The 23,923-nt window shown below is 39.6% G+C and overlaps 1 protein-coding gene and 1 long non-coding RNA gene across 5 annotated transcripts in view; one reads left to right on the top strand and one right to left on the bottom strand.

The window, feature by feature from the left end:
- Positions 1-23,923, bottom strand: part of LOC143670202 (uncharacterized) — a 200,883-nt gene that overhangs the window by 51,342 nt on the left and 125,618 nt on the right. For 2 of the 4 annotated variants that reach the window (XR_013169297.1, XR_013169299.1), the window contains one exon: positions 16,040-16,255. The exons of the other annotated variants lie outside the window; for them this stretch is intronic. This is a non-coding gene — a long non-coding RNA (uncharacterized LOC143670202). Of the gene's footprint in view, positions 1-16,039; positions 16,256-23,923 lie in introns of those variants that run through there. 4 annotated transcript variants of the gene reach the window in all.
- Positions 5,619-18,855, top strand: ARL13A (ARF like GTPase 13A). The gene is made up of 10 exons (XM_077144847.1): positions 5,619-5,761; positions 7,621-7,693; positions 8,054-8,124; positions 13,357-13,606; positions 14,526-14,631; positions 16,024-16,229; positions 16,825-16,915; positions 17,005-17,185; positions 18,056-18,142; positions 18,353-18,855. Exons 2-10 carry the CDS (start codon positions 7,635-7,637, stop codon positions 18,358-18,360), a joined length of 1,059 nt encoding a protein of 352 aa, XP_077000962.1. The 5' UTR covers positions 5,619-5,761; positions 7,621-7,634; the 3' UTR covers positions 18,361-18,855.

Here is a 23,923-nt window from a genome sequence, read left to right as displayed (position 1 = left end):
TGTGATTAGGCAAAAACAAAAGGAGAAATACTGTATGGTCTCACTGATATGAACTGACGTTATTGAATAAACTTGGAATATTTCGTTGGTAACAGAGAACATCAGGACATAGAAATAGGGTAAGATTTTGGGTAACTGGAGCTGAAGGGATACAGATTGTGCAACAGGACTGAATATAAAAACTCAGAAATGGACAGCACAACACTACCTAACTGTAATACAATTATGTTAAAACACTGAATGAAGCTGAATGTGAGAATGATAAAGGGAGGAGGACTGGGGGCATAAATGAAATCACAAAGAAAGATAGCCAAAAAAGATTGAGATGGTATAATCTAGGAATGCCTAGAGTGTATAATGATAATGACTAAATGTACAAATTTAAAAATGTTTTTGCATGAGGAAGAACAAAGGAATGTCATTATTGCAGGGTGCTGAAAATAGATGGTAATTAATATTTTAAAATTTCAACTTATGTGTGATGCTAAATCAAAAAAATGTTTATTTGGTACAAAATTTATAGTTTGACTAGTGCATCTCCTAATATAACTTATGTAGATAGTTGGTTGAACAACATAAGTACTTGGAACCTTGGGTAGGACCTGAGATTTTATTGGTTTGTCCAGAGTGATGCCCCGATGAATCCCAGAGTGATTTGATCAGTGAGTGGAAAAATATTTACAAACTCTCCTTCAGGGAATGGTGAGAACAGGGGAAAATTCAACCTCCCCAAGTTGAATTCTTGATATTCTCACAAGCAGTGCAGACAACCAAAGCTATAAACTGAGCCCCCAGTCTTGGGGTTTGTTCACATGCAACTTAACCCTACAAAGGATATGTCAAGCCTACTTAAAATTAGGCCTAAGAGTCACCCCCAAGAGAACCTCTTTTGTTGCTCAGATGTGGCCTCTCTCTCCAGCCAACACAACAAGCAAATTCACGACTCTCCCCCTGTCTACCGGGGACATGACTCCCAGGGGTGTGGACCTTCCTGACAACGAGGGACAGAAATCCCTGAATGAGCTGAGACTCAGCATCAAGGGATTGAGAAAAACTCTAGAATGAGCTGATACCCAGCCTCAAGGGATTGAGAAAACCTTCTAGACCAAAAATGAGAAGAGTGAAATGAGACAAAGTGTCAATGGCTGTGAGATTCCAAACAGAGTCAAGAGGTTATCCTGGAGGTTATTCTTACGCATTAAATAGTTATCACCTTGTTATCCAAGATGTAATGGAGAGACTGCAGGGAACTGCCTGAAAATGTAGAGCTGTGTTCCAGTAGCCGTGTTTCTTGATGATAACTGTATAACGATATAGCTTTTACAATGTGACTGTGTGATTGTGAAGACCTTGTGTCTGATTCTCCTTTTATCTACCTTGTCAACAGATGAGTAGAACATATGGAATAAAAATAAATAGTAGGGGGAACAAAAGCTAAAATAAATTCAGTTTGAAATGCTAGTGATCAATGAAAGCAGGGGTAAGGGGTATGGTATGTAATTTTTTTTCTTTTTCTGTTTTTGTTTTATTTTTCTGTTGTCTTTTTATTTCTTTTTCTGAATTGATGCAAATGTTCTAAGAAATGATCATGATGATGAATATGCAATTATGTGATGATCTTGTGAATTACTGATTATATATGTAGAACGGAATGAGCATATATTACGGATGTTTGCGTTTCTTTCTTGTAATTTCTTTGTAATTACTAAAAAATTATTTTAAAAGTCTACTGTTTTTATTTCTGAAAGCAGCTTCATTTAAAAATGCTTATGAAATGAAACTTATCCCCGCAAAAGATAGGCTAAGCATACTTAAAATTAGGCCTAAGCATCAACATTTTTGTTGCTCAGATGTGGCCTTTCTTTCTCAGCCAACATGACAAGCAAACTCACTGCCCTCCCCCTTTCTGCATGGGACATGACTCCCAGGGGTGTGGACCTTCCTGGCAACATGGGACAGAAATCCTAGAATGAGCTGGGACTCAGCACCAAGGGATTGAGAAAACCTTCTGGACCAATAGGGGGAAGAGCAAAATGAGACAAAATAAAGTGTCAAGGAGGAGGGGCCAAGATGGCGGCTTAGCAATGTGTGCGTTTTAGTTCGTCCTCCAGAACAATCACTAAATAACCAGAAACAGTACAGAACAGCTCCCGGAGCCACGTCAGTGACCAGACACACAGCATACCCCAGTCTGGACCAGCTGGACCAGCTGTGAGCCTCCCAGAACCGTGAGTTCCCCAAGCTGCTGTGGCCAGTGCCCAGCACCCCTCCCCCACAGACTGCTTCCCAGAGGGAAATGTAAGAGACTAACAGCAGCAGGGGTTGAGTCCAACCAAACACTAATTGTGGCATTAATTAGCGAATTCTGACTACTAAAAATAGGCCCCCACCTCAGGTGAAACTGGTCAAGGCAGAGGTCGCCCATTGGGCTCACAGAAAAAGAGGAAAGGGGAGGAAATGGAGGTTTTTGTGGCTGTGTTTCTACGGAGATGTGGCTGCCTCTGGATTCAGCAGTGGGACAGCTCAGGCTGCAACTTCCCCAGGCATAGGCAGAAACAGACTGCTTTCAGAGCTGTCTCCCACCTGTGCCTTCCCCAGGGGAGGGGTGAAGCCCAACTCAGGTGGAATCCCTCCATCAAGGAATCCAGAACCCAGGGCCTGGCAATTTGAAGCCATTAAAACCAGCCTACAAACTCTCCTCTGTCTCCACCATGCCCCCAGCCGGGAGAGTCTTCCAAAGTTAAAGGTGCCACAACATCTTTTGCTGGTGGGACCCACAGGCAGACAAGCATGAAATACTGGGCAGGATAAGAGAAACAGAGCCCAGAGACTTCACAGGAAAGTCTTTTAACCTGCTGGGTCTCACCCTCAGGGAAAACTGACTCAGGTGACTCCTTCCCCCGGTAGGAGGCCAGTTTAGTATGGGAAAACCCAGCTGGAGTCTATAGTACCTACGTAGACCCTCCTAAGGGTGGGGAGGGAAAAAGCACCATACAAGCAGGTTAAGAAACAAGAAAACAAGAACTGAAAAATTATCCTCTGTTAAACAAAACCTAACACAGAGGTCCAGAAAAAGCTGAACTGGAAGAACAGAGAGACAAAAAATTCATCTAGCAAGAAAACCCTAGGTAAGAGAAGTGAAAGCAATCTCCAGAATAAACTAATTAAGGTAATTAAATGTTTAGACACCAACAGAAAGTAACAAATCACACCAGGAAAATTGAAGATATGGCCCAGTCAAAGGAATAAACCAACAACTGAAATGAGATACAAGAGCTGAAACAATTAATTCAGAATATACGAACAGAGATGGAAAACCTCATCAAAACCCAAATCAATGAATTGAGGGAGGATATGAAGAAGGCAAGGAATGAACAAAAAGAAGAAATGGAAAGTCTGAATAAACAAATCACAGAACTTATGGGAATGAAAGTCAAGGTAGAAGAGATAAAAAAACAATGGAAACCTACAATGGTAGATTTCAAGAGACAGAGGTTAGGATTAGTGAACTGAAGGACATAACATCTGACATCCAACAAGAAACAGAAATTATAGGGAAAACATGGAAAAATATGAGCAGGGACTCAGGGAATTGAATGATAATATGAAGCGCACAAATATACGTGTTGTGGGTGTCCCAGAAGGAGAAGAGAAGGGAAAAGGAGGAGAAAAACTAATGGAAGAAATTATCACTGAAAATTTCCCAACTCTTATGAAAGACTTAGCATTACAGATCCAAGAAGTGCAGCATACCCCAAAGAGAATAGATCCAAATAGACATACTCCAAGACACTTACTAATCAGAATGTCAGAGGTCAAAGAGAAAGAGAGAATCTTGAAAGTAGCAAGAGAAAAGCAATCCATCACATACAAGGGAAGCCCAATAAGACTATGCGTAGATTTCTCAGCAGAAGCCATGGAGGCAAGAAGACAGAGGGATGATATATCTAAATTACTAAAAGAGAAAAACTGTCAACCAAGAATTCTATATCCAGCAAAATTGTCCTTCAAAAATGAGGGAGAAATAAAAACATTTTCAGACAAGAAATCACAGAGAATTTGTGAGCAAGAGACCAACTCTGCAAGAAATATTAAAGGGAGCACTAGAGACAGATACAAAAAGACAGAAGAGAGAGGTGTGAAGAGTGTAGAAAGGAAGACTATAAGTAAAGGTAAAAAGAAGGAAAATTAGATATGACATATTAAATCCAAAAGGCAAAATGGTAGAAGAAAGTACTGCCCTTACACTAATAACACTAAATGTTAGTGGATTAAATTCCCCAATCAAAAGACATAGACTGGCAGAATGGATTAAAAAAAACAGGACCCATCTATATGCTGTCTACAGGAAACACATCTTAGACCCATAGATAAACATTAGGTTGAAAGTGAAAGGTTGGGAAAAGATATTTCATGCAAATAACAATCAGAAAAGAGCAGGAGTAGCTACACTAATATCCAACAAATTAGACTTCAAATGTAAAACAGTTAAAAGAGACAAAGAAGGATACTATGTATTAATAAAAACTGTCAAGGTCATCAAAAATAAGGAAAGTCTGAGAAACTGTCCCAGGTAAGAGGAGCCTAAGGACACATGACAACTAAAAGTAATGAGACATCCTGTATGGGATCTTGGATCAGAAAAGGTCATTAGTTAAAAAGTAAGGCAATCTTGGGGCGGGCCGCGGTGGCTCAGCAGGCAAGAGTGCTTGCCTGCCATGCCGGAGGACCCCGGTTCGATTCCCGGCCCCAGCCCATGTAAAAAACAAACAAACAAACAAAATATAATAAAACAAGAAAATGTTTAAAGATGTTTCCCTTTCTTCCTCCCTTCCTTCCTTCCATCCTTCCTTCCTTCTCTCTGTCTTTCCTTCCCTTCCTCCCTCTTTAAAAAAAAAAAAAAAAAAAAGAAAAAAAAAAAAGTAAGGCAATCTGAATGATGTTTTTAACTTTAGTTAATAATAATGTATCAATAATAGTTCATTAATGGTAACAAATTTACCATACTAATGTAAGATGTTAATATTAGGGGAAACTGGGTTCAGGGTACATGGGAACTCTGTGCTATCATCACAATATTTCTGTAAATCTAAAACCATTCTAAAAAGATAAAGCTTATTTTTTTAATAAGTCTACTGAAAAATAATACATATGATGCAGTCTGGCCAAAAGAGATAGAGAGGCCCAGAGCAGAGGCAGTTTCTCTGGTACCTGAGGTCTTCTCACTCACAATCTGTAAGACCTTTAACCTAATGCACAGACTCAGAAGCCAGACTGTCTGGATTTTAATTCTGGCTTTGCCACTTACTAGCTGGGTGACCTTGGCCAAGTTACTTAATCTCTTTGTGAACCTAGGTTTCCTCATTTCTTAAAAGTAGGACTGACAATCTCTACTTTGCCATGTTGTAGTGAGGATTAAATGATGTATATGTATAAAGTGCTTAAATGAGTGCTTGGACATGGTTAAGTTATTTACAAATATTTTGTAAAAATTAATAAAAATGACAATGATTAAAAGTTCATTTAGTAATAGCTATAATCATACAAAGTAGAGAGATATGAGTTTGATTGCTAAGAACCAGGTAGTGGTTGCCATAGATATAACAGAACCTTGATAGCCATTGTTAGGACATTGCCATACCCTTTATAAGCAGATACCTGAGCTGTGTAAATCAGGCAAGAAGGCTAGAAAATTCAATACACCTTCCTGATTACTCTACAGAACCAACTTCTTATTGCATAAATAATTAACCACTTCAAGGTAAGCAAAATTGATAATCTCCACTGAACAGATAAGGAATCTAAAAACAGTAGGTTTAATTTTGTTATTTCATCCCAGGCTATTGAGGGGACTCACTGGGATAGGAACAGTAATCCATAGTTCAATAGTTTTCCCACATGGTTATACTACTTACCTATCCTTGTAAAGGAAGAACTTGTATGATACCAAGTGGAAACACAGTTTGACCCTTCTTGGTGGCACTGGCAACAGGGAGCCTGAGATCAAGCTAGGATACTCTACCAATTATAAGGAAATAGACATGAAACTATTATCAGCCTAGTCTCACAGGGAGATAGCTATTGTGGAATCTGGACAATTAGACTCTGGTGCTTCAGTTTCCAGGTCTTTACAGCTTCATGAACAAAGCTGAAGTAAGGAAGGCTATTTCTGTTCACAGGTCATATAAATAAGTTTTCTCTTTTGCCTGGCATAGGAGCCAATCTCCAGAGGGCATTATGGAAAACCAATTGATTTCCTAGGGAGTGAGTTTGTACTCTAAGAAATGCTATGAAATGTGAGTCTCTATTCAACAAAACAGTGGATAACGGCAGAACTCAGCTAAGTCATCCACTTATAAGCTGGAACACAAACTGTGCTCATCAGATAGCTAAGCAAAGCCCAGCTGACTATTAAATGATGTACTTTAGCCCAACCAGGGCCTCCCTCAGCTCTGGACTACAACAATATTTAGTTATTAGGGAAATAACCACAATTAGATACTACTTCACACACCCCAGGATAGCTGAAATTAAAAAGACAGTCAACAATAAGTGTTGACGAGGATGTGGAGAAACTGAAACCCTCACATATTGCTGATGGGAATATAAAATGGTACAGCCCCTTTGGAAAACAGTTTAACAGTTTCTCAAAATATTAGACATGGAATACCATATTACTTAGCAATTCCACTCTTAGGACATACCAGGAGTGCTGAAAACAAGTTCAAACAAAAACTTGTACACAAATGTTCTTGGCAGCATTATTCATAGTAGCCAAAAGGTGGAAGCAATCCAAGTGTCCATCAATGAATGAATGGATAAACAAGATGTGGTATATATATAAATGGAATATTAATCATCCATAAAAAGGAAAAGTGCTGATAGAAGCTACAACATGGATGAACCTTGAAGCGTTTGCCTATGTTACCCCTTTGTACTTGGACAATGACTGCCAAATCTAGCTACACATTAAAATCCCTTGGGAAGCTCATGACGCTCCCAGGTCCCATCTACAAGTCAAATGAATGGGAATCTTCGAGAGTAGGGCACCTGAACTGATGGTTGAAATCTATTAGACAGGATGATCTCTAAAGTCCCTTGCAGCTCTAGGAATTATATGAAATCCACGACAGTGGATCATCAACACCCACATCTTTGAAGTAGAGACAGTAAAAGAACCAAGCCCAGTGGACAGTTGTTATGTAGAATGAGTCTTTCCAATAGGTGCTTCTTGAAACCTTAAGCTGTTTCTTTCCAAAGGCAGAAACCATCACCCCTGTCCCAAAGATGAATGAAGATATTCCTAGCAAAGATGATATATGGTTGAAGAGATAGGCCATACCTGATGCCACTGTGTCTGTGTGCATTCCTTTAGTAAGAAATCACCCCCATTTTACAGGAAGGCACTTATCAGCAAAGAACCTGCCACTGGAGTTGAGGATAACCACTCCCTCCACCATAACATTTACAGATAGCATTTTATAGAATGAAGACATAGACTTCTGACAGTCCCAGGCTTTCTGTTTATCAGTACCTGTGTTGTCATAAGCTGTCTTAGGTTTAGTGCAGTGTTAATAATGGGACTGATTTATATTTTACTTGCTTCCCTTACTATTAAAGAACCAAGCTGAATCATGTTCCATCTTCTGACTTCCTGCTGGTCTCGTCTAAAGACAACTGAAGAGACACGAAGGTAATATTGCAATTATTTCTCTGGGCTTAATTCACCATTTTCTTTCAATGTATCTGCCCTCATCCCCTCAAGGGACAAATCTTCATGATATATATTATTAAAGGAAGTGATTGAGCAGTGTCTGCAAGGATGGAGGAGGATGGGGAGAAGATGGGTAATTCTACAAAGCAAGTGATTCATTGAAAAGAAGCATCCTTGGAAGTTTGGGGAGGGGTACACAGACCACTTTGCATCACTTTGGCTGTGCCTTTTATGGTACATGCAGTGGAACTACTATAGGAAGAACCACAGATACTAAGGAAATAACTCTTTTGTTTAGCCTTAGAACTAATAGTGTTCGTTTTTCTTTTCCATTTCCAGGAGCGTGACCCTCATTATCATTGGCTTGGACAACTCAGGCAAAACTGTCCTCGTGGAGGCCTTCCAAAGATGTAAGGAACCAACAGCATTAGACACTGGTTTAGATCTCCCATAGGCCCCAAGGCACAATGAAATAGTCATTCCTTTCTAAGCATACTTCATGGCCCTCAGTTTCCCTCTTTTTGAAGATAAACACCTCTTAACAAACACACACACACACACGCACACCCCTCTCCTCAGGTGTTAGCCTGTTTAAGCTATGGGATGTAATATCAAAACCACTCAATACCTCCACATTGTCTTCAAAATAGAACTTAAATTCCTTAGCATGGCATACAAGCCCTCCATGATTTAGTTCCTGAATCCTTCTCCAGCTTTACTTCCCATGTTCTCCACATATGCTCCATCACTGCACCAAAACAAATGATTTGCCATTCTTCCACCATCAAACCATTCTAGTTCACATGCCCTTGCTTTCTGTACATGCTTTTCCCACTGACTAGTATGTCATCCCCTTCATTATCTACCTACTTAATCAAACAACTCAAGTCACATCACAGGTTTGACCTCAGGAAAACCTTCTTTAACTCCCACAGCCTCCTTCCTCAGCTCCCACTCTACTCTGTGCATCCATCTATCATTGCATTTATCACATCATTGTACAATTGCAAGTCCATCTCCTAGATGGAGAGCCCCTTGTGAAGAAGTAATGGATCTTTCCATCTCTGTACCTCTAGCCTCTGTACTTTAAGTACCTTCGAGTAGGTACTCAGATATTTGTGGAATGAATGTTTCCCTCAGACCACAATTCTCCTGAAACTACATGTTGCCTTTTCATAATTTTTTCCTCACCCCCCACCTCTGCCAATAGCAGCTCCAAGCACAATCATTTTGGCCAATAGTTCAGCCTAGTATCCCAACTTATAGGTAGCAAATGACTCTTTTCTTGTCCCTTCTAATTCTCTGGAAAACTCTAACAGGGAGGAATGGTTAAAAAGTAAGCAGGAGTGGGAAAATCAAGGGTCCTTGGTAAGCCATAAACTTATTGATAAAACTGGGGATAATTTTCTAGAGCCTCAAATCAGCCCCACCCTTGGACTCAGTCTGGGTAGTACCTGGGAATCTATATTTTAAGAACTCCACATTACAGAGTTAAAGCATTCCTTGATGCAGGAAACAAGATTTAAAAATTATGTTTCTGATGGTCAACCAGGTTTGGGAAGCACTCATCTTGAATTAGCCACACACTGTTTTGTCTGTGAGAATATTGTGTTTTTTGTTCTAATTCCTAGAGGACAGAGCCTGGGGTCTATTTTGTTTATTTCATTACTACATAACTTGCCTTTTGCTCGGTGAATAACTTGAGGGTTAATTCATAAAGCTGCTGGTTTATGGTTGTGACTTCATTCTCAAAGCAGTTTTTAATGGCCAAGAAGTAGAGTATCACTGATGTTACATTCCTTTTCTTTAATTTAATATTTTTTGTGTGTGAAATATAACATTTATACAAAAATGTCATTTTTAATAGTGTCTTAGGACACCTCTGTCCATGCAGGACCATCAGAGTCAATCTAGTAGGTTACTCTGTGCCCCAAATCCAACAGCTGACCTCCCCTGCTCCTGCAAATGTTTATAACATGATTGCCCAAAACAGATAATTGCCCAAGAAGGAAATTCCAGTTTTGTATGAATGTTTGAAGATGCCAGCTATAAAATATTTTGGGTCACAAGCCATTATTATCGATCATACTATTCAAGCCATTATTATCGATCATAGTATTCACTATGACTGCTTTGTCTGACATAGTCATGTGGGCCAGAAACCAAGCATGAGCACAAACAGGTGTCCTAAATGAGAACATTTACACCAGTGCCTCTCAAACTTGGCCACACATTTCAATCACCTGGGAGCTTTTTAATATATATATATATATATATATATATATACACACACACACATATATATATATATAAATGCTTGTGCCCCACCCTATAACTATGGGATCAAACCCTCAGAGAATGAGGCCTAGCAGCAGTTTGTGTTTTTTGAAAATTTTTATTGATAAAACCAAACAACATACAAACATGAACATTCTTAACATATGAACTTTTCATATTTGGTATGCAATCAATGGCTTACGATATCATCACATAGTTGTATATTCATCACCATGATCGTTTCTTAGAATATTTGCATCACTCCAGAAAAAGAAATAAAAAGAAAATAGAAGAAACTCATACATACCATGCCCTTTACCCCTCCCTCTCATTGACAACTAGTATTTCCCTCTACCCAATTTATTTTAACATTTGTTCCCCTTATTATTTCCTTATTTTTCATCCGTATATTTTTACTCATCTGTCCATACCATAGATAAAAGGAGCATCAGAGCAATGTTTTCACAATCACACAGTCACATTGCGAAAGCTATATCATTATACAATCATCTTCAAGAAACATGGCTACTGGAACACAGCTCTACAGTTTCAGGCACTGCCCTCTAGCCTCTCAATACTCCTTAAACTAAAAAGGGGATATCTATATAATGCCTAAGGATAAACTCTCAACTCTATTTGAAATCTCTCAGCCACAGACACTTTATTTTGCCTCATTTCTCTCTTCTCCCTTTTGGTCGAGGAGGTTTTCTCAATCCCTTGATGTTGAGTCCCAGCTCATTCTAGGATTTCTGTCCTATGCTGCCAGGGAGGTTTACACCCCTGGGAGTCATGTCCCACGTAGAGAGGGGGGAGGGCAGTGAGTTTGCTTGCCATGTTGGCTGAGAGAGAGAGAGAGGCCACATCTGAGCATCAAAAGAGGTTCTCTGCAAGTGACTCTTAGGCCTAACTTTATGTAGGCTTAGCCTATCCTTTTCACGGATAAGTTTCATAGGGATGAATCCCAAGATTGAGGGCTCAACCTGTTGACTAACAGCTGTTTTGAAAGCTCTACAGGTGTTCACTGGAGCACAATGTGCATTGACAACCAATGATCACCATGACCTGCAGAGGTTTCAAAACCACAGAACCAAGACCTGGAGATTCAAATACTTTTGGGTGGGGAGGGCCCATGGAATCTAGCCTCATAAACTCACCAGGTGATGCTGATATACAACCAGGGATGCATTTCACTGCTTCCTAGGGATTTTGTTCTCAAGCTTTAAAGTGCAAAAGAATCACTTGGGCATTTTGTTACCCATAGAGAGTTTGTTAAACATACAAATACTTTGGTCCCAAGTCTACAGAATCTGACTCATTTCTTTTAGGATTCTTCTATATAACAATCACCTCTATGTAATCACTATGTATCAGTCTCCAGACCATGCTTTAAGAAATACTCTGCTAAGGATATAAAGATGAATTAGACTCAGTACCTGTCCTCAAGGCATTTTTAAATTAATAGAGGAAATAAGAGAAATGCACATTGTCAGAGAACAAATTCTCATGGCATCTAAGTTTCACCAACAATAAATTGCCTTATTGAAGGAATTGGTAAAGTTTCAAGTAAAAAAGATAACTAAGGAAAATGTTTTATTCTGGCAGGGAAAAGTAGTATAAAGCATTCCTTGATACAGGAAACAAGATTTAAAAATTACATGTGGTATTTAACTTATTCACTTAATTTTAAGTAGTCTAACAGGGACATAACAAATATCACATCAAAGTTGTGACTGAAAATTATACATGACTTGAAAACTATAATTAAAAAGATCATTGACTAACATGAAAGCAGAAGAGGAGTTATAAAATCAAATTAAAATGTAAGGATAATATATATACACATGTATACACAAACAATTGTGTGTAATTATATATTTCCAAAGTTTTAAAAACATGTTACTAACTTCTCAGCTTAATGACTCATTCTGGCAATCCTATGGAAAGTGTCATAGACTTCAGACTATATATAAGAAGTTACTGATTCTGGTCTTAGAATGCCTAGGTGTGGGAAATAGAGAAGGTATAAAATCATTTTGCTACAAATGTGACAGAAAGCTAGGCCAGAACTGTCGGTACAGCACACTGGAATATGTGTAGACTGTCGTTTTGAACTGCATTTCTATGAGAAATGAATGAGGTATGGAAATCCCTGTGGGATTTTTTTGGGGGGGGGGGCATGGGCAGACACTGGGAATCGAACCCGGGTCTCCAGCGTGGCAGGTGAGAACTCTGCCACTGAGCCACCATGGCCCACCCTCTATGGGATTTTATATTCTGGCTTCTAAAGGTGAAGTGTATCTGAGTGTTTCATGGTATCTTGGAAGAGAAATGAAGGAGGAGACTTCACCCTCATCCTTGGAAAAAGCCATGATAAACATTTATTGAACACCTAATACATGTAAGGAAAGGCACAACCTCTGCCTCATAGAGCTTATATTTTAGCTTGGGAGGCAGAGCAAGAACAGAAAGAGGTGAAGGACCAGTTCAATAGACTATGTGCTCAATGAGAGAAAGAAGGAGAGCTAGGCAGGTCTGAGAAGGTTCCCTGAAGAAAATGGTACTTGAGCTGGGCCTTGAAGAAAGGGTGGGAGAGAAAGGCACCTTATTCCTTCATACATGTATTCATTCAATCATCAATAATTCATTCAACAAATTTTTATTGAGCACCTATGTGCAAGTTGCTATGCTAGACATCATGAGTATAACAGTGGATAAAATTGAAAGGGTTCCTGTTCTGTTCATTTTATAATCCAGATAAGTAACTCTTATCATTTATAACACTCAAATATATACTATGACAGTGGTAAACCCAGAGGAAAGGCACCTTATGGAGACTGGAGGATGGTGGTGTGAGTTAGGAAAGGCTTTCTAGAGGAAACAAGATCTAAATTGATTTAAAAATAAAATAGGCCTTAACCAGTCCAATACTGGAAGAGTGTTCTAAGCAGAGAGAATAGCAAATTGTGAAGCCCCATGGAAAAGAGAACATGATATTCTTGGGCAGGTGGTGGTGGTGGTTGTATGTGAACAAAGAAGCAGAGGGAGGAAGAAACTAGGCATGTACTAGGAACAATGAAGACATCAGTCTGGTTAGAGTGCTAGGAGAAAGGTCTGGCAAGTTAGGAGGCAAAGGAGTCTATATTCTATCCTGGACAGTCACTGAATTATTGAGGCAGGAAAAGGTAGCATGGGCAAAGTAATGTCAAAGGAATATGAATCAGTGAGTAGGAGCAAGAGGGAAGGATGTTTCAGTAGGATTTTTCAGGGCATGTTCTAGTCAAGGTTTAGCTAAATGTTTAAAAATTCTTTCATCTAACTGTATTTCTCTGCTTTATGGTTGCTTCTCCTCTCTTCTCCATTTATAGTGCTTCCCAGTAGGATGGACAATTGTATGAAGTCTAAACTGACTACACTCCTGTTAGATGAGTATGAAGTTTCCATCTATGACCTGAATGGAGACCTGAAGAGCAGGGAAATATGGCCAAACTACTATGCACAGGCACATGGGCTTATTTTTGTTCTGGATTCCAGTGACGTAGGACGTATGCAAGAAGTGAAGAGCATCTTAACGTGTCTGCTATCTGATCAAAGAGTGTCAGGGAAACCCATCTTACTGTAAGACTCTGCCTTTATGCTCAATTCCCCCTTTCCATTTTTATGCCTCAAGAAGATAGCTATTGATCTCAATTTTTAAAGCTGTTTTTAAAAATGAGGGGGAAAAAAGAAGATATCTATGCAGATGAAGGACTGGGTGACCCTTTTGTCAAGTACAACTGGACCGCCTCATCCCTTAGGCTTAGTGAGGTGAAGGGGCCCAGTCCTCTGAGGGCTGTTTTCAGGAGCCACTTTCTACCACACACTGTCATAGAAAACATGTTACCTAATTGCAAAGTGGTAATTTTGAAATCAAGCATCAAAGGGAAATGGAGAGTAGTGTCTAGATCTACCACCCCTATCCCACAACTCTTCTTGAAGTCTGCCTTCTCAAATTTGCTTCTCCCCTTTTCTGGTTTCAGTCTCTGATCCTGAGACCTCGCAGTGGCAGAGAACAACCCCTGTTTTGCATAATCTTTGCCAATGGTCAACTCCCTTAGCAGGTTGCTCAAGAGTTGAGTAACTAACAGTTATTCCAGGGTGATAATTCAGGTTACCAGTCAGTTTTCACCCCTCCTTCACTCCTTTTTTTGCCTTTTTCATTCCTCATTATCACTCCCACTAGAGCATAAACAGAATTCAGCAGAGGATGGAAAAACTCCAATTCTGTTCATATCCTAGTTAGCAATTCTAATTACAGTTTAATGGTATAATGTAGGGGGATTAAGAATGAGGCCTGGGAATTATCCTCAATACAAATTATTTGTGCCATTTCTTCCCTCCATTGAGAGTTGGCTAGAGCAGTTTCTGGCTCATCTCCTTGGGTTTGTCTTGAAACCTAATTCTAAGAGGAGTTTTACATCTCTTCTTGCTCCTTGCCTCTATTTTTGTTTCACGCTTCCTCTCTTCTTTCCTCCCTCTCTCCTATGCCCTGGTCTAGCCTGGCCAATAAACAAGACAAGAAGGATGCCCTCCTGCCTTGTGATATTATTGAATATCTACTCCTAGAAAAGCTAGTGAATGAGAATAAGTCCCTGTGCCGAGTGGTAAGTGCCAATCCCTTCCTTTCCTCTCCCTCTAGAGCCCAGCTGATGTGTTCTTTGGCACATTTCATAATCAGCCCATGATATGTTGAGTTTTGGGCAAAGCTTCTCCCTGCAAGGCAATATCTGCAGTGATGATTTCTGACTTCATGGTGATAATAAATAGCATATTCTTATAACATTTTCACATCTATTTTCTCATCAAGCCTTCATACTAGCTCTATGAAGTTAGAAATTTTAATATATTCAATTTATAGATGAGAAAGCTAAGACTCACAGACTCTAAGTCAGTTGTCCAAGGTCACACATCCAGGACATTACAACTCAATCACTTTATTAAAGGACCTTAGTGTTTTAAAAAAATATATTTAAATTGAGAAATAGCTACACACATACAGTCAAACCATATTATACATATATCATATAATTGTGTATTCTTCACCATGATCATTTTTAGAACATTTGCATCACTCCAGAAAAAAGATATATATATATATATTTATAAAAGAACTCATACATTCCATACTGCTTACTCTTCCCTCTCATTGACCCACAATATTTCAATCTACCAAATTTTTATCCTTTATCTCCCCTTATTATTAATTTATTTTTTAATCTTTTTTTTTTTACTCATCTGTCCATACCCTGGATAAAAGGAGAATCACACAAGGTTTTCACAATCACACAGTCACACTGTAAAACCAATATAGTTATACAATCTCCTTCAAGAATCAAGGCTACTGGAACACAGTTCAACTATATCAGGTACTTCCCTCTAGCCACCCCAATACACCATAAACTAAAAAGGGATATCTATATAATGCATGAGAATAACCTCCAGGATAACCTCTCAACTCTGTTTGAAATCTCTCAGTTCCTGAGACTTTATTTTGTCTCATTTCTCTCTTCCCTCTTTTGGTCAAGAAGGCTTTCTCATTCCCATGATGCCAGATTCTGGCTCATTCCTGGGAGTCCTGTCCCACATTACCAGGGAGATTTATACCCCTGTGAGTCATGTCTCATGTAGGTGGTAGGGCAGTGAGTTCACCTGCTGAGTTGGCTTAGAGAGAGAGGTCATATCTGAGCCACAAAAGAAGTTCTCTGGGTTGACTCTTAGGCATAATTATAAGTAGGCTTAGCTTCTCCTTTGCAGGAATAAGCTTAATAGGGGCAAGTCCCAAGATTAAGGGCTCAGTCCACTGAATTGGTTGAAGGACCTGAGCTTTTGAGACCTTCTAAGAAGTTAATGCTGAATGTCTCCTAGGAAGTCCTAGAGCCTCTCAGCATAGCAGAGTATATGTGGACCTCTGCTCTTTGGATGAGAGTGATTGGGTCTATTGGCCCTAGTGTTCCCAGACTCTAGGGCTTGAGCTTTCACTTCTCTTTTTGTCACAGGAGCCCTGTTCAGCCATCAAACATCTCCAGAGAATGAACCATCAGCCCATAATTGAAGGCCTCCACTGGTTATTGGCTGCCATTTGGGATAAATATGAAGAGCTGTGTACTCACCAACAGCAATGTGGCATGAGCCTATCACCCACCTCAAATATCGTAACCTGCAAGGGCACCAGAGGCTTTGGAGAAAGATGCTCGTCAGAGAGGTACTGATCTGCTTCTGTTGAGTTAACTGAAAAGAATAAATGGAGGAGTCAATATTCAACATAAGCAGAGAATTCTGGGAGATGCTTTGATTCCAAGCAGCACTGACCAATTCTCTCAAGAGCAGCTGACCCAAATGAGACTAGGGCAGTGATCAACTTTTTAGGTACACACAACTGAGTAGTCATATTGGTAAGATGTGTTGTATAAAGGTAAAGCCATCCTATTAGCATTATAGCTTCTCCAAAACAGGGTTTCTATTCCCTGATTTGCCATGTGGAGAAGAAAAGGAACATGAACCCCTTAAGGAGCCTCTTGTCATTACTCTGTGGATGAATGTTATGGAGCTACCCCACATTTTCAGCCTCTGATCTTTCCAATAATGAGGAATGATAGGAAAGAACAGCAATGTTGAATGGAAGAGAAAGAAACTAGGAGGTGATCAAGGTTTTGAGATGTGAAAATCCTAAATGTTCTCTTGCTCTGTAGTCACTTTCATTGCCAAAAGGCATATGGAAAGGATAGGGTAATGGGTTCTTCCACAAGAATGAAGTACATTTGTTTCTCCTACTGCTTTGTCTTTTCTACCTTCCTCAGCTTCACTACCAGGGTGGGAATGACCAAAGACAAAAGACTGGATTTAGCACATATCTCAATGGAAGCTAGGCCTTTCAAGCCAATCCTACAGGTAAATGGCTCTTTTATATTATTGCCTCACGGACCAATCCCTGAATTCTTGCAAACTAACTGACTTTCACCTATTTTCTTGCTGTACAGAAAGAACGTTTAAAATTAAGGCCTAAAAAGAATATCTCAGTAACATGTGCTTTAGATGAACCCATGGAGGAAGGAGAATGTTCTGAAGGAAATGGAGCTAAGAATACTACTGAGCTCCACGAAAAACAATGTTGTGACTTGCAGACTCCAGCTCCAGAAATTGGTGATGATCCCTTTGAAGGTAATGCTAGATCAGTGGTTAGTCAACGAAGAAAAGAGATATGGCCCTTTCCTCATAATTTCTAAAATAGTATTCCTATTTTGAGTCTGAAACTCTTTTCTCACATACTATGGTTGGTGATTAGGGGAAGGAGAAGACAAATGGAAGAAGTGCAGAGTGAGTTTTGGGGGACTGTCTTCTAGGAGATCCAGTACCAGGTTAAACACATGATCTTTGGATGGCTATAGGGTTATTTTAAAGGTTATCATTGGTGGAAGTATAAATTGGTAAAAATCTTTATGGTGGGTAGTTTGTTCCATTTTGTGTTGTTCCATAACACAAAATGTTATGGAAAATAGCAAATTAGAATACAGCATATACAGCATGAGATATCTGGAGGGATATCACCCAAATATGTAGCAGTGGTTTTCTGAGGGGAGTGAGATATTAGGTAATTTTGAGAAGTACAAGGCCTAGATGCCCTTCTTTGAATTTTTCTGCATTACTGAAAATTTTCTTTTTTATAATGAATATCATTTCTTCCAATACCATAAAAGTATTAACATTTAAAAAAATCAGTAAGGATTTGAAGGCTCACTATTGTTAACAGCCAGTCCTCCTCAGTGTTACTTGTAACCCCCATCTCGAAGACCATCAACTGTCATTTTGTCACCTCAGCTCTCTAACCTATCCTGGAACCTTTGACTGTTAAAGCTACATAAAGGAGTCTGGGCTTGGCCAGGGTCACTAAAGAGGAGCTAGGTACTACTCTGGTTTTAAGGGGTGAGGATGAGTTGAGTGGAGGGAATCTAGTAAAACAGTTAAAGAAGTGTTTTTCCAGTATCACTGTTTGTTCAAAATTGAAATTCAATTTCATTTCTATATCCTTAGAACCCAAGGCAAAAAAGAGAATGAATACATGGGATGCTGAGGACATGTTACTGGAAAATCCTTGTGACGAATCCTTTGGTTCCTGTGGTTTGTATGCCTTAAATGAAGGGGAAAGGGAAGAGAGCAAGAGTGATAAAAAATATGAGGCCAGAGGAGGGGGTGGGTGTCATGTGAGGTGCAGTCTACACCCCGCCCCCCCCCCCTTGAAACAGGTCAACATCCTGAAGTGGTCAGGGAAGGACTGGAAACCTGGCACTTTTTTTTTACTTGCAGTGACTATTTTCTTTCTCTTATTAGACTTTTAACAGACTATCAAAGAGAAAAGTGGAGGGAAATAAAAAGAAATATCTAATATTCCACCTTCTACAAATGAGCTCATCTCCGGAACCATCATAACCACTCAAGTTTTTCTATTTCTATGGTTATACCTCTACACTCCCCCAACAACTCCACCTACTCTAACGTCACAGTCCTGAGAACCCCCATTGTTCCTGTGCATCTATATAATAGCCATCAAGATAATCCTGTACCTACTGAGAGGCCCAAAACAGCAGGAACATCAGGGAATAAGAAAGGTTAGGTGTCATCCATTTGACAATGAAGGCAATTGTGCAAAGGAGAAATGACTTAACGTTTTTGCATCCATATGCTCCTGACAAAGCCTGTGGACAATTCATTTTGGGTGACCAACTGAAATTCATGCTTAGAAGCATATAATTAGATTGGAATTATACTTATACTTTTTTCCCTTTAAATTTTTGGGAATAAATGGGGCTGGCAAAAATAAATGGAATGTTCTTACTGAGATTTACGCTCTGCTGAATCATTTTCAGTCATGTCTTTAAAACTGATTTGATTTTATATTCCCAGCCAATGATCTTGGGACTCCCCCTTATGAAACTTATTTCTGAAAAGGAGAAGCTAAGTATACTTATAATTATGTCTGAGTCACCCCAGAGAATCTCTTTTGTGGCTTAATGTGGCCTCTCTAAGCCAACTCAGCAGGTGAATTCACTGCCCTCTCCCCTAGGTGGGACATGGCTCCCAGAAGTGTAAATCTCCCTGGCAACATAGAACATGACTCTTAGGGATGAGCTGGGACCTGGCATCATGGAATAAGTAAGCCTTCTTGATCAAAAGGGGGAAGAGAGAAATGACACCAAGTGTCAGTGGCTGAGAGATTTCAAACAGAGTCAAGAGGTTATACTCAGGTTATTCTTATGCATTTTATAGATATCCCTTTTTAATTTATGGTGTATTTCGAGTGGCTGGAAGGAAGTTCCTGAAAATGTTGAACTGTATTCCAGTAGCCTTGATTCTTGAAGACGATTGTATAACTATAGAGCTTTTACAATGTACCATGTGATTGTAAAAACCTTGTGGCTGACCCTTCCTTTATCCAGGGTATAGACAGAGGAGTGAAAAAACAAGGACAAAAATAAATAATAGGGGGAACACTGCAAGGAAAATCCTTGCACTCCCCCCTACATGGTACAAGCCACTCAGGGGTGAAAATTTACCTGACAGCATGGGGCATGATGGGATCAACAATGCCCTCCTGACCAAAAGGGGGCAAAAAGTGCAATAAAATAAGGCATCAGTGGCCAAGAGAGATCACATGGAGTCAAGAGGCTGTTCTGGAGGCTGCTCTTATGCAACCTTCAGTTAGATAGTGCTAATTTCCATGGTTTGCTAAATCCCAATCAATAGCATTCCTGTTGTCTTTTAAGAACACCTAGGACTCAAACTGAGACAAGTTTAATGCCTTCCTGGAACATATGATTCCCAGAGTGTTCCTAGGTCAGATAAATCCTGAAACCCAGAGGGACCAGCCTGTCCAGAATTATCAATTAATTACATCCTCCTATCCTTTAGTGTGGATACCCCTACACAACCTAAAATTCAGAAAAGGTATTCCCCAAAGATCCCTTTAAACTTGGAGACAGAGAAAATGGGATTTAGCAGAGGAGTATGGCTGCTGAATCACTATATTAATATTCCTTCTAGCCTCCAGTGTTTTGGAGCAGCTAGAAGGAAAAATCTGAGATGATGGAATGGTAGTCTATGACAAATTCTTGTTGAAGTGCTTTGATAATTATTGCTTTATATATATATATGTTATATTATACAATGTAAACATTTCAAAATAATAGGGGGCAATAAGGGGTAAAAAAAATTCGGTAGATTGCAATACTATGGTCAATGAGAGGGGTGAGTAAGGGATTGGGATGTATGGTTTTTATTTTTTATTTTTTTATTTTTTTGCATGGGCAGACACCAGGAATTGAACCCGGGTCTCTGGCATGGCAGGTGAGAACTCTGCCTGCTGAGCCAGTGTGGCACACCCAGGATGTATGGTTTTTACTTTTTAAAATTTCTTTTCTGGAGTGACGCAAATGTTCTAAATATGATCATGGTGATGAATGCACAACTATGTGATGATATTGTGAGCCACTGATTGATACTTTGGATGGACTGTGTGGTGTGTGAAGATATCTCAATAAAAATATATTTTAAAAAAATTCCCAGCCATATGCAGTCCACAAACAATTCCTTTGCTGTCCCTTCAAGAACAGTAACTGCTGTCTATCCTAACACTTTGGTTAGAAGCTTGAGTGCGTCACACAGTGAACCCTATTAGAAACAATGAACTATAATTAATAGTACAAATATAAAAATGTTCTTTGATGAATTAGAACAAATATACTACAGTAATGCAAGGTGTTAGTAATAGGGTGGTATATTGGAAAATAATACACCCTAATGTAAACTATGGACTACAGTTAATAGTACAAATATACTATTCTTTCATCAATTTTAACAAAGGTAGCACACTAATGCAAAGTGTTAATAATAGGGGGGTAAGGTTATATGTGAATGCCGTATTTTTTATATGAATTTTCCGTAAATCTACCACTTCTCTAATTAAAAAAAATTTTTTTTAAGATGCTTAAAAAAAACAACCTGTAGGAGCTTGAGTGCATCTGACCCTTCTTCCCAAGGGTGGTAGTGGTGATGGCAGCTATTTACTATTACTACTACTATGACAATCACCATCAGCACCACAGCCACCATGTATTGAGTGCCTTCTATATGCCAGGCATAGTGCTAAGTTCAACCTCATCTGGAGCATCTGACCCTATCTAAGGCAGCATCTTTTGCTCTTGTGCATTGCATTCAGCCTTGTTGTCAAGGGAACCACCTCAGTCACCTGGTGGCCTAGCCTTTTCCCCAGAAAGCTTTTTGAATGAGGCTCAGCTTATTAGTCATGGAGCTGGAAGGAAATTTACAGAGCCTCTAATCCAACACCAGTTGTTATGTAGATGAGAAACTTGAGGTATAGATAGGTTAAGCGACCTGCCCAAGATTGAACAGATGATTACTGGCAGAGTTAGTCCTAGAATCCAGATCCCTTGTATTTCAGTGCTCTACCCTATGCAAAACTACTACATCTTCCCTGGGTCTCCTCTGGCCATACTGGGTCCCATCTACCTTTCTCCAAGTTGCCTGATAAACACTACTGAAGAATTCTGATGACCATAATTCTCACCCAGGAATGCACCAAGTATCTTTACCGAGGAAGAGTTTCAGGCAGGAAACTATTACCATGGCTCTTAAGAAAATGGGATCATCCAACATTTCTCTTCATGGCATGTGTGTTAATGAGGCAGGGGTACTTTTTCAAACAAATAAGAAGGGGAAGTGTGGTTAAAAGAGGACAGAAGAGCTACCTGTGAACACAGGAAGACTGGAGAAGTGACGCTGATACTATCTCTAACAAAACTGAACTTAAATACACTGGTGAACTTCCTTTTGTGCAATATACATGTTCCTGGTGTCAATCAAATTTTCATATATAGAATCTATCAACCAAAGGAAGTTATTTAAGGAATAAGCCCCCCAAATGTAGCTAGCATACCCTTATTTATATGAAGGGCAAATTATTTTTTGAGTGATTCTTCATTTTATTGCTGCAGGCTGTTAATGTACTTCCCAAATGCCTTAGCAAACTGTGTGACCTGGCAATTTCCCCCAGTGAAGACAGGAATTACAGTACCTGCCTCACAAGTTTGTTGTGAGGATTAAAGGGGACAATCCACATACAATGTTTAGCATAATGCCTGGGACATCATAAGTAGCTCATTAAATGCTAGCTACTACTATTATTATTAGAGGAGAAGTTTAGTCACACATTAGTCAGCTATATCCTGCTTCTGGGAGAGGTATCCCTTTTTCTGTAGAGAACAACCCAAAGAGAGATGTTTTAGATTCTAAAGTACAAAAACTATAGAGAATCTGTGGTAACTTCACCTCCCAAATCCTCTTCTTTGAGAATCCTAAATCTACCAAAGAGTTCTTCCAAATTTATGTCTCAGCATGGCTGCCCAGGGACCAAGGATATTTCCTTGACCTTGGAGAGCAAATTTTCTTTCAGGCAGATAGTTGTCTCGGGGTTTCTCTTCTTTGGTTGTAACAGTCTTGTCCTCCCTCCTTTAGGACTTGCAAGGCCTAGTTCTTATCAGAGGCACTTCCAGCACATGGCCCTGGCTCATCATTCAAAATCTCTGCATGGCTCTGAATACTTGTCCATTTTGTCTTACTAGACCAGTCCATACTTTCTGACTAGAGAATCCGATATATATATAAGTAGAGGTGTCCCTTTGTTCTGAATGGTTCACAACACCTGAACTCCATCATCAATCTTTGGGTCTATGTTGCTGCTACCCACTTGGATCACCCTATCAGCAAGGCTGATATTTAGTCTCTGATCTGTAGAACAGGGGTCATATAGTTTGAACATAGTAAAGGTTTAAGAAGAACAGTAATAATTTAGGATTGGAGCATGGAGTTAATAACCTAGCTACAAGTCCTCTGCAGATCTGAGTGTTTGATGTTGTGTTTTGATTATCAATTGTTCCTATCAATAACCTCATAGAATCACTATTTTTCAAGGCAGTGCTACTAGCAAGACTTAATAATGAAGAGCGCAGAATACAACACTCCTTTTCTCAGGAAAGTCTAGCCAACTAGCATTCTTAACTCTAAAATGTTCTTGGCCTTGGTGGGGATAGGAGCCAGGCTTGGACTCACTGCTTTATCACTCACACCTGTAAACTCTTTATTGGATGGCCAAAATTTGAATCTCTGATAGAAAGTGGTGTGGAGAATGAGAAATGCCACCCAATTTTCCAGAACCTAAAATCATCCGCTCATCCCTCTTCATTTTCACAGGTTCACCTAAAAGAATTGTAGCCATGGTATCCGTTACCTGTGCCTTATTTTTTTCAGCTATAATAATCCATCCTCCCACTCCCCTGGCTTTTTCTTTCAAGCTCTTTGGCAAACACAGGTGAAGTGGTTATTACAGGCAAGAGAAAAAGCAGCAGAAAACCTGCTGTTGGCATATGGATAGTATCAGCTCAGGGTCATGGGAGTCAAGGGGCTTGTACTCCCACTTTGGTCCCTATGAAGTACACAGCTCAAGTCCGGGGAGCCCAGGGAGGCTCTGCTGTTGGTGGTGGGCAGAGCAATGTTAACAAAGCACTCAAATTATACTGTGCAACGATGATTCATGCTTCTGCTAGCTCCACTTCCAGGAACTAAATTAGACCTCTGGTGCTAAGAGACAGCAGGCATTTTGGATCTGCTCAGAAAAATGAACCTAGTCCTAAGAACTGTCACACTGTTAGATACATTGGAATGTTATGCAGCCATTAAAGATGATAATTACACGTGCTGTGTAGGTAGAAACTAGAATTTGAAATCATATTAAGTGAAAGCAGCAGACTAGGAAACAGCAGGTGTACATACTGATTACAACTATGTAACAATATACATATAAGAGTAGATCTCTAAAGGGTTGCACCA

This window comes from Tamandua tetradactyla, chromosome X (genome assembly GCF_023851605.1).
Source record: "Tamandua tetradactyla isolate mTamTet1 chromosome X, mTamTet1.pri, whole genome shotgun sequence".
Classification (NCBI taxonomy): Eukaryota; Metazoa; Chordata; class Mammalia; order Pilosa; family Myrmecophagidae; genus Tamandua; species Tamandua tetradactyla.
The sequence above is the reverse complement of the archived record's forward strand: the minus strand, read 5'-3'. Positions and strand labels throughout refer to the sequence as shown.

What these genes read in the sequence shown, in the direction of transcription:
- ARL13A (XM_077144847.1), top strand. Translation starts at nt 7,635, where the DNA reads ATGTTCCATCTTCTGACTTCCTGCTGGTCTCGTCTAAAGACAACTGAA. An exon ending in TCAGGGAAACCCATCTTACT is followed by an intron (nt 13,607 to 14,525) that starts GTAAGACTCTGC and finishes GCCCTGGTCTAG; the next exon opens with CCTGGCCAATAAACAAGACA. An exon ending in CTTTCAAGCCAATCCTACAG is followed by an intron (nt 16,916 to 17,004) that starts GTAAATGGCTCT and finishes CTTGCTGTACAG; the next exon opens with AAAGAACGTTTAAAATTAAG.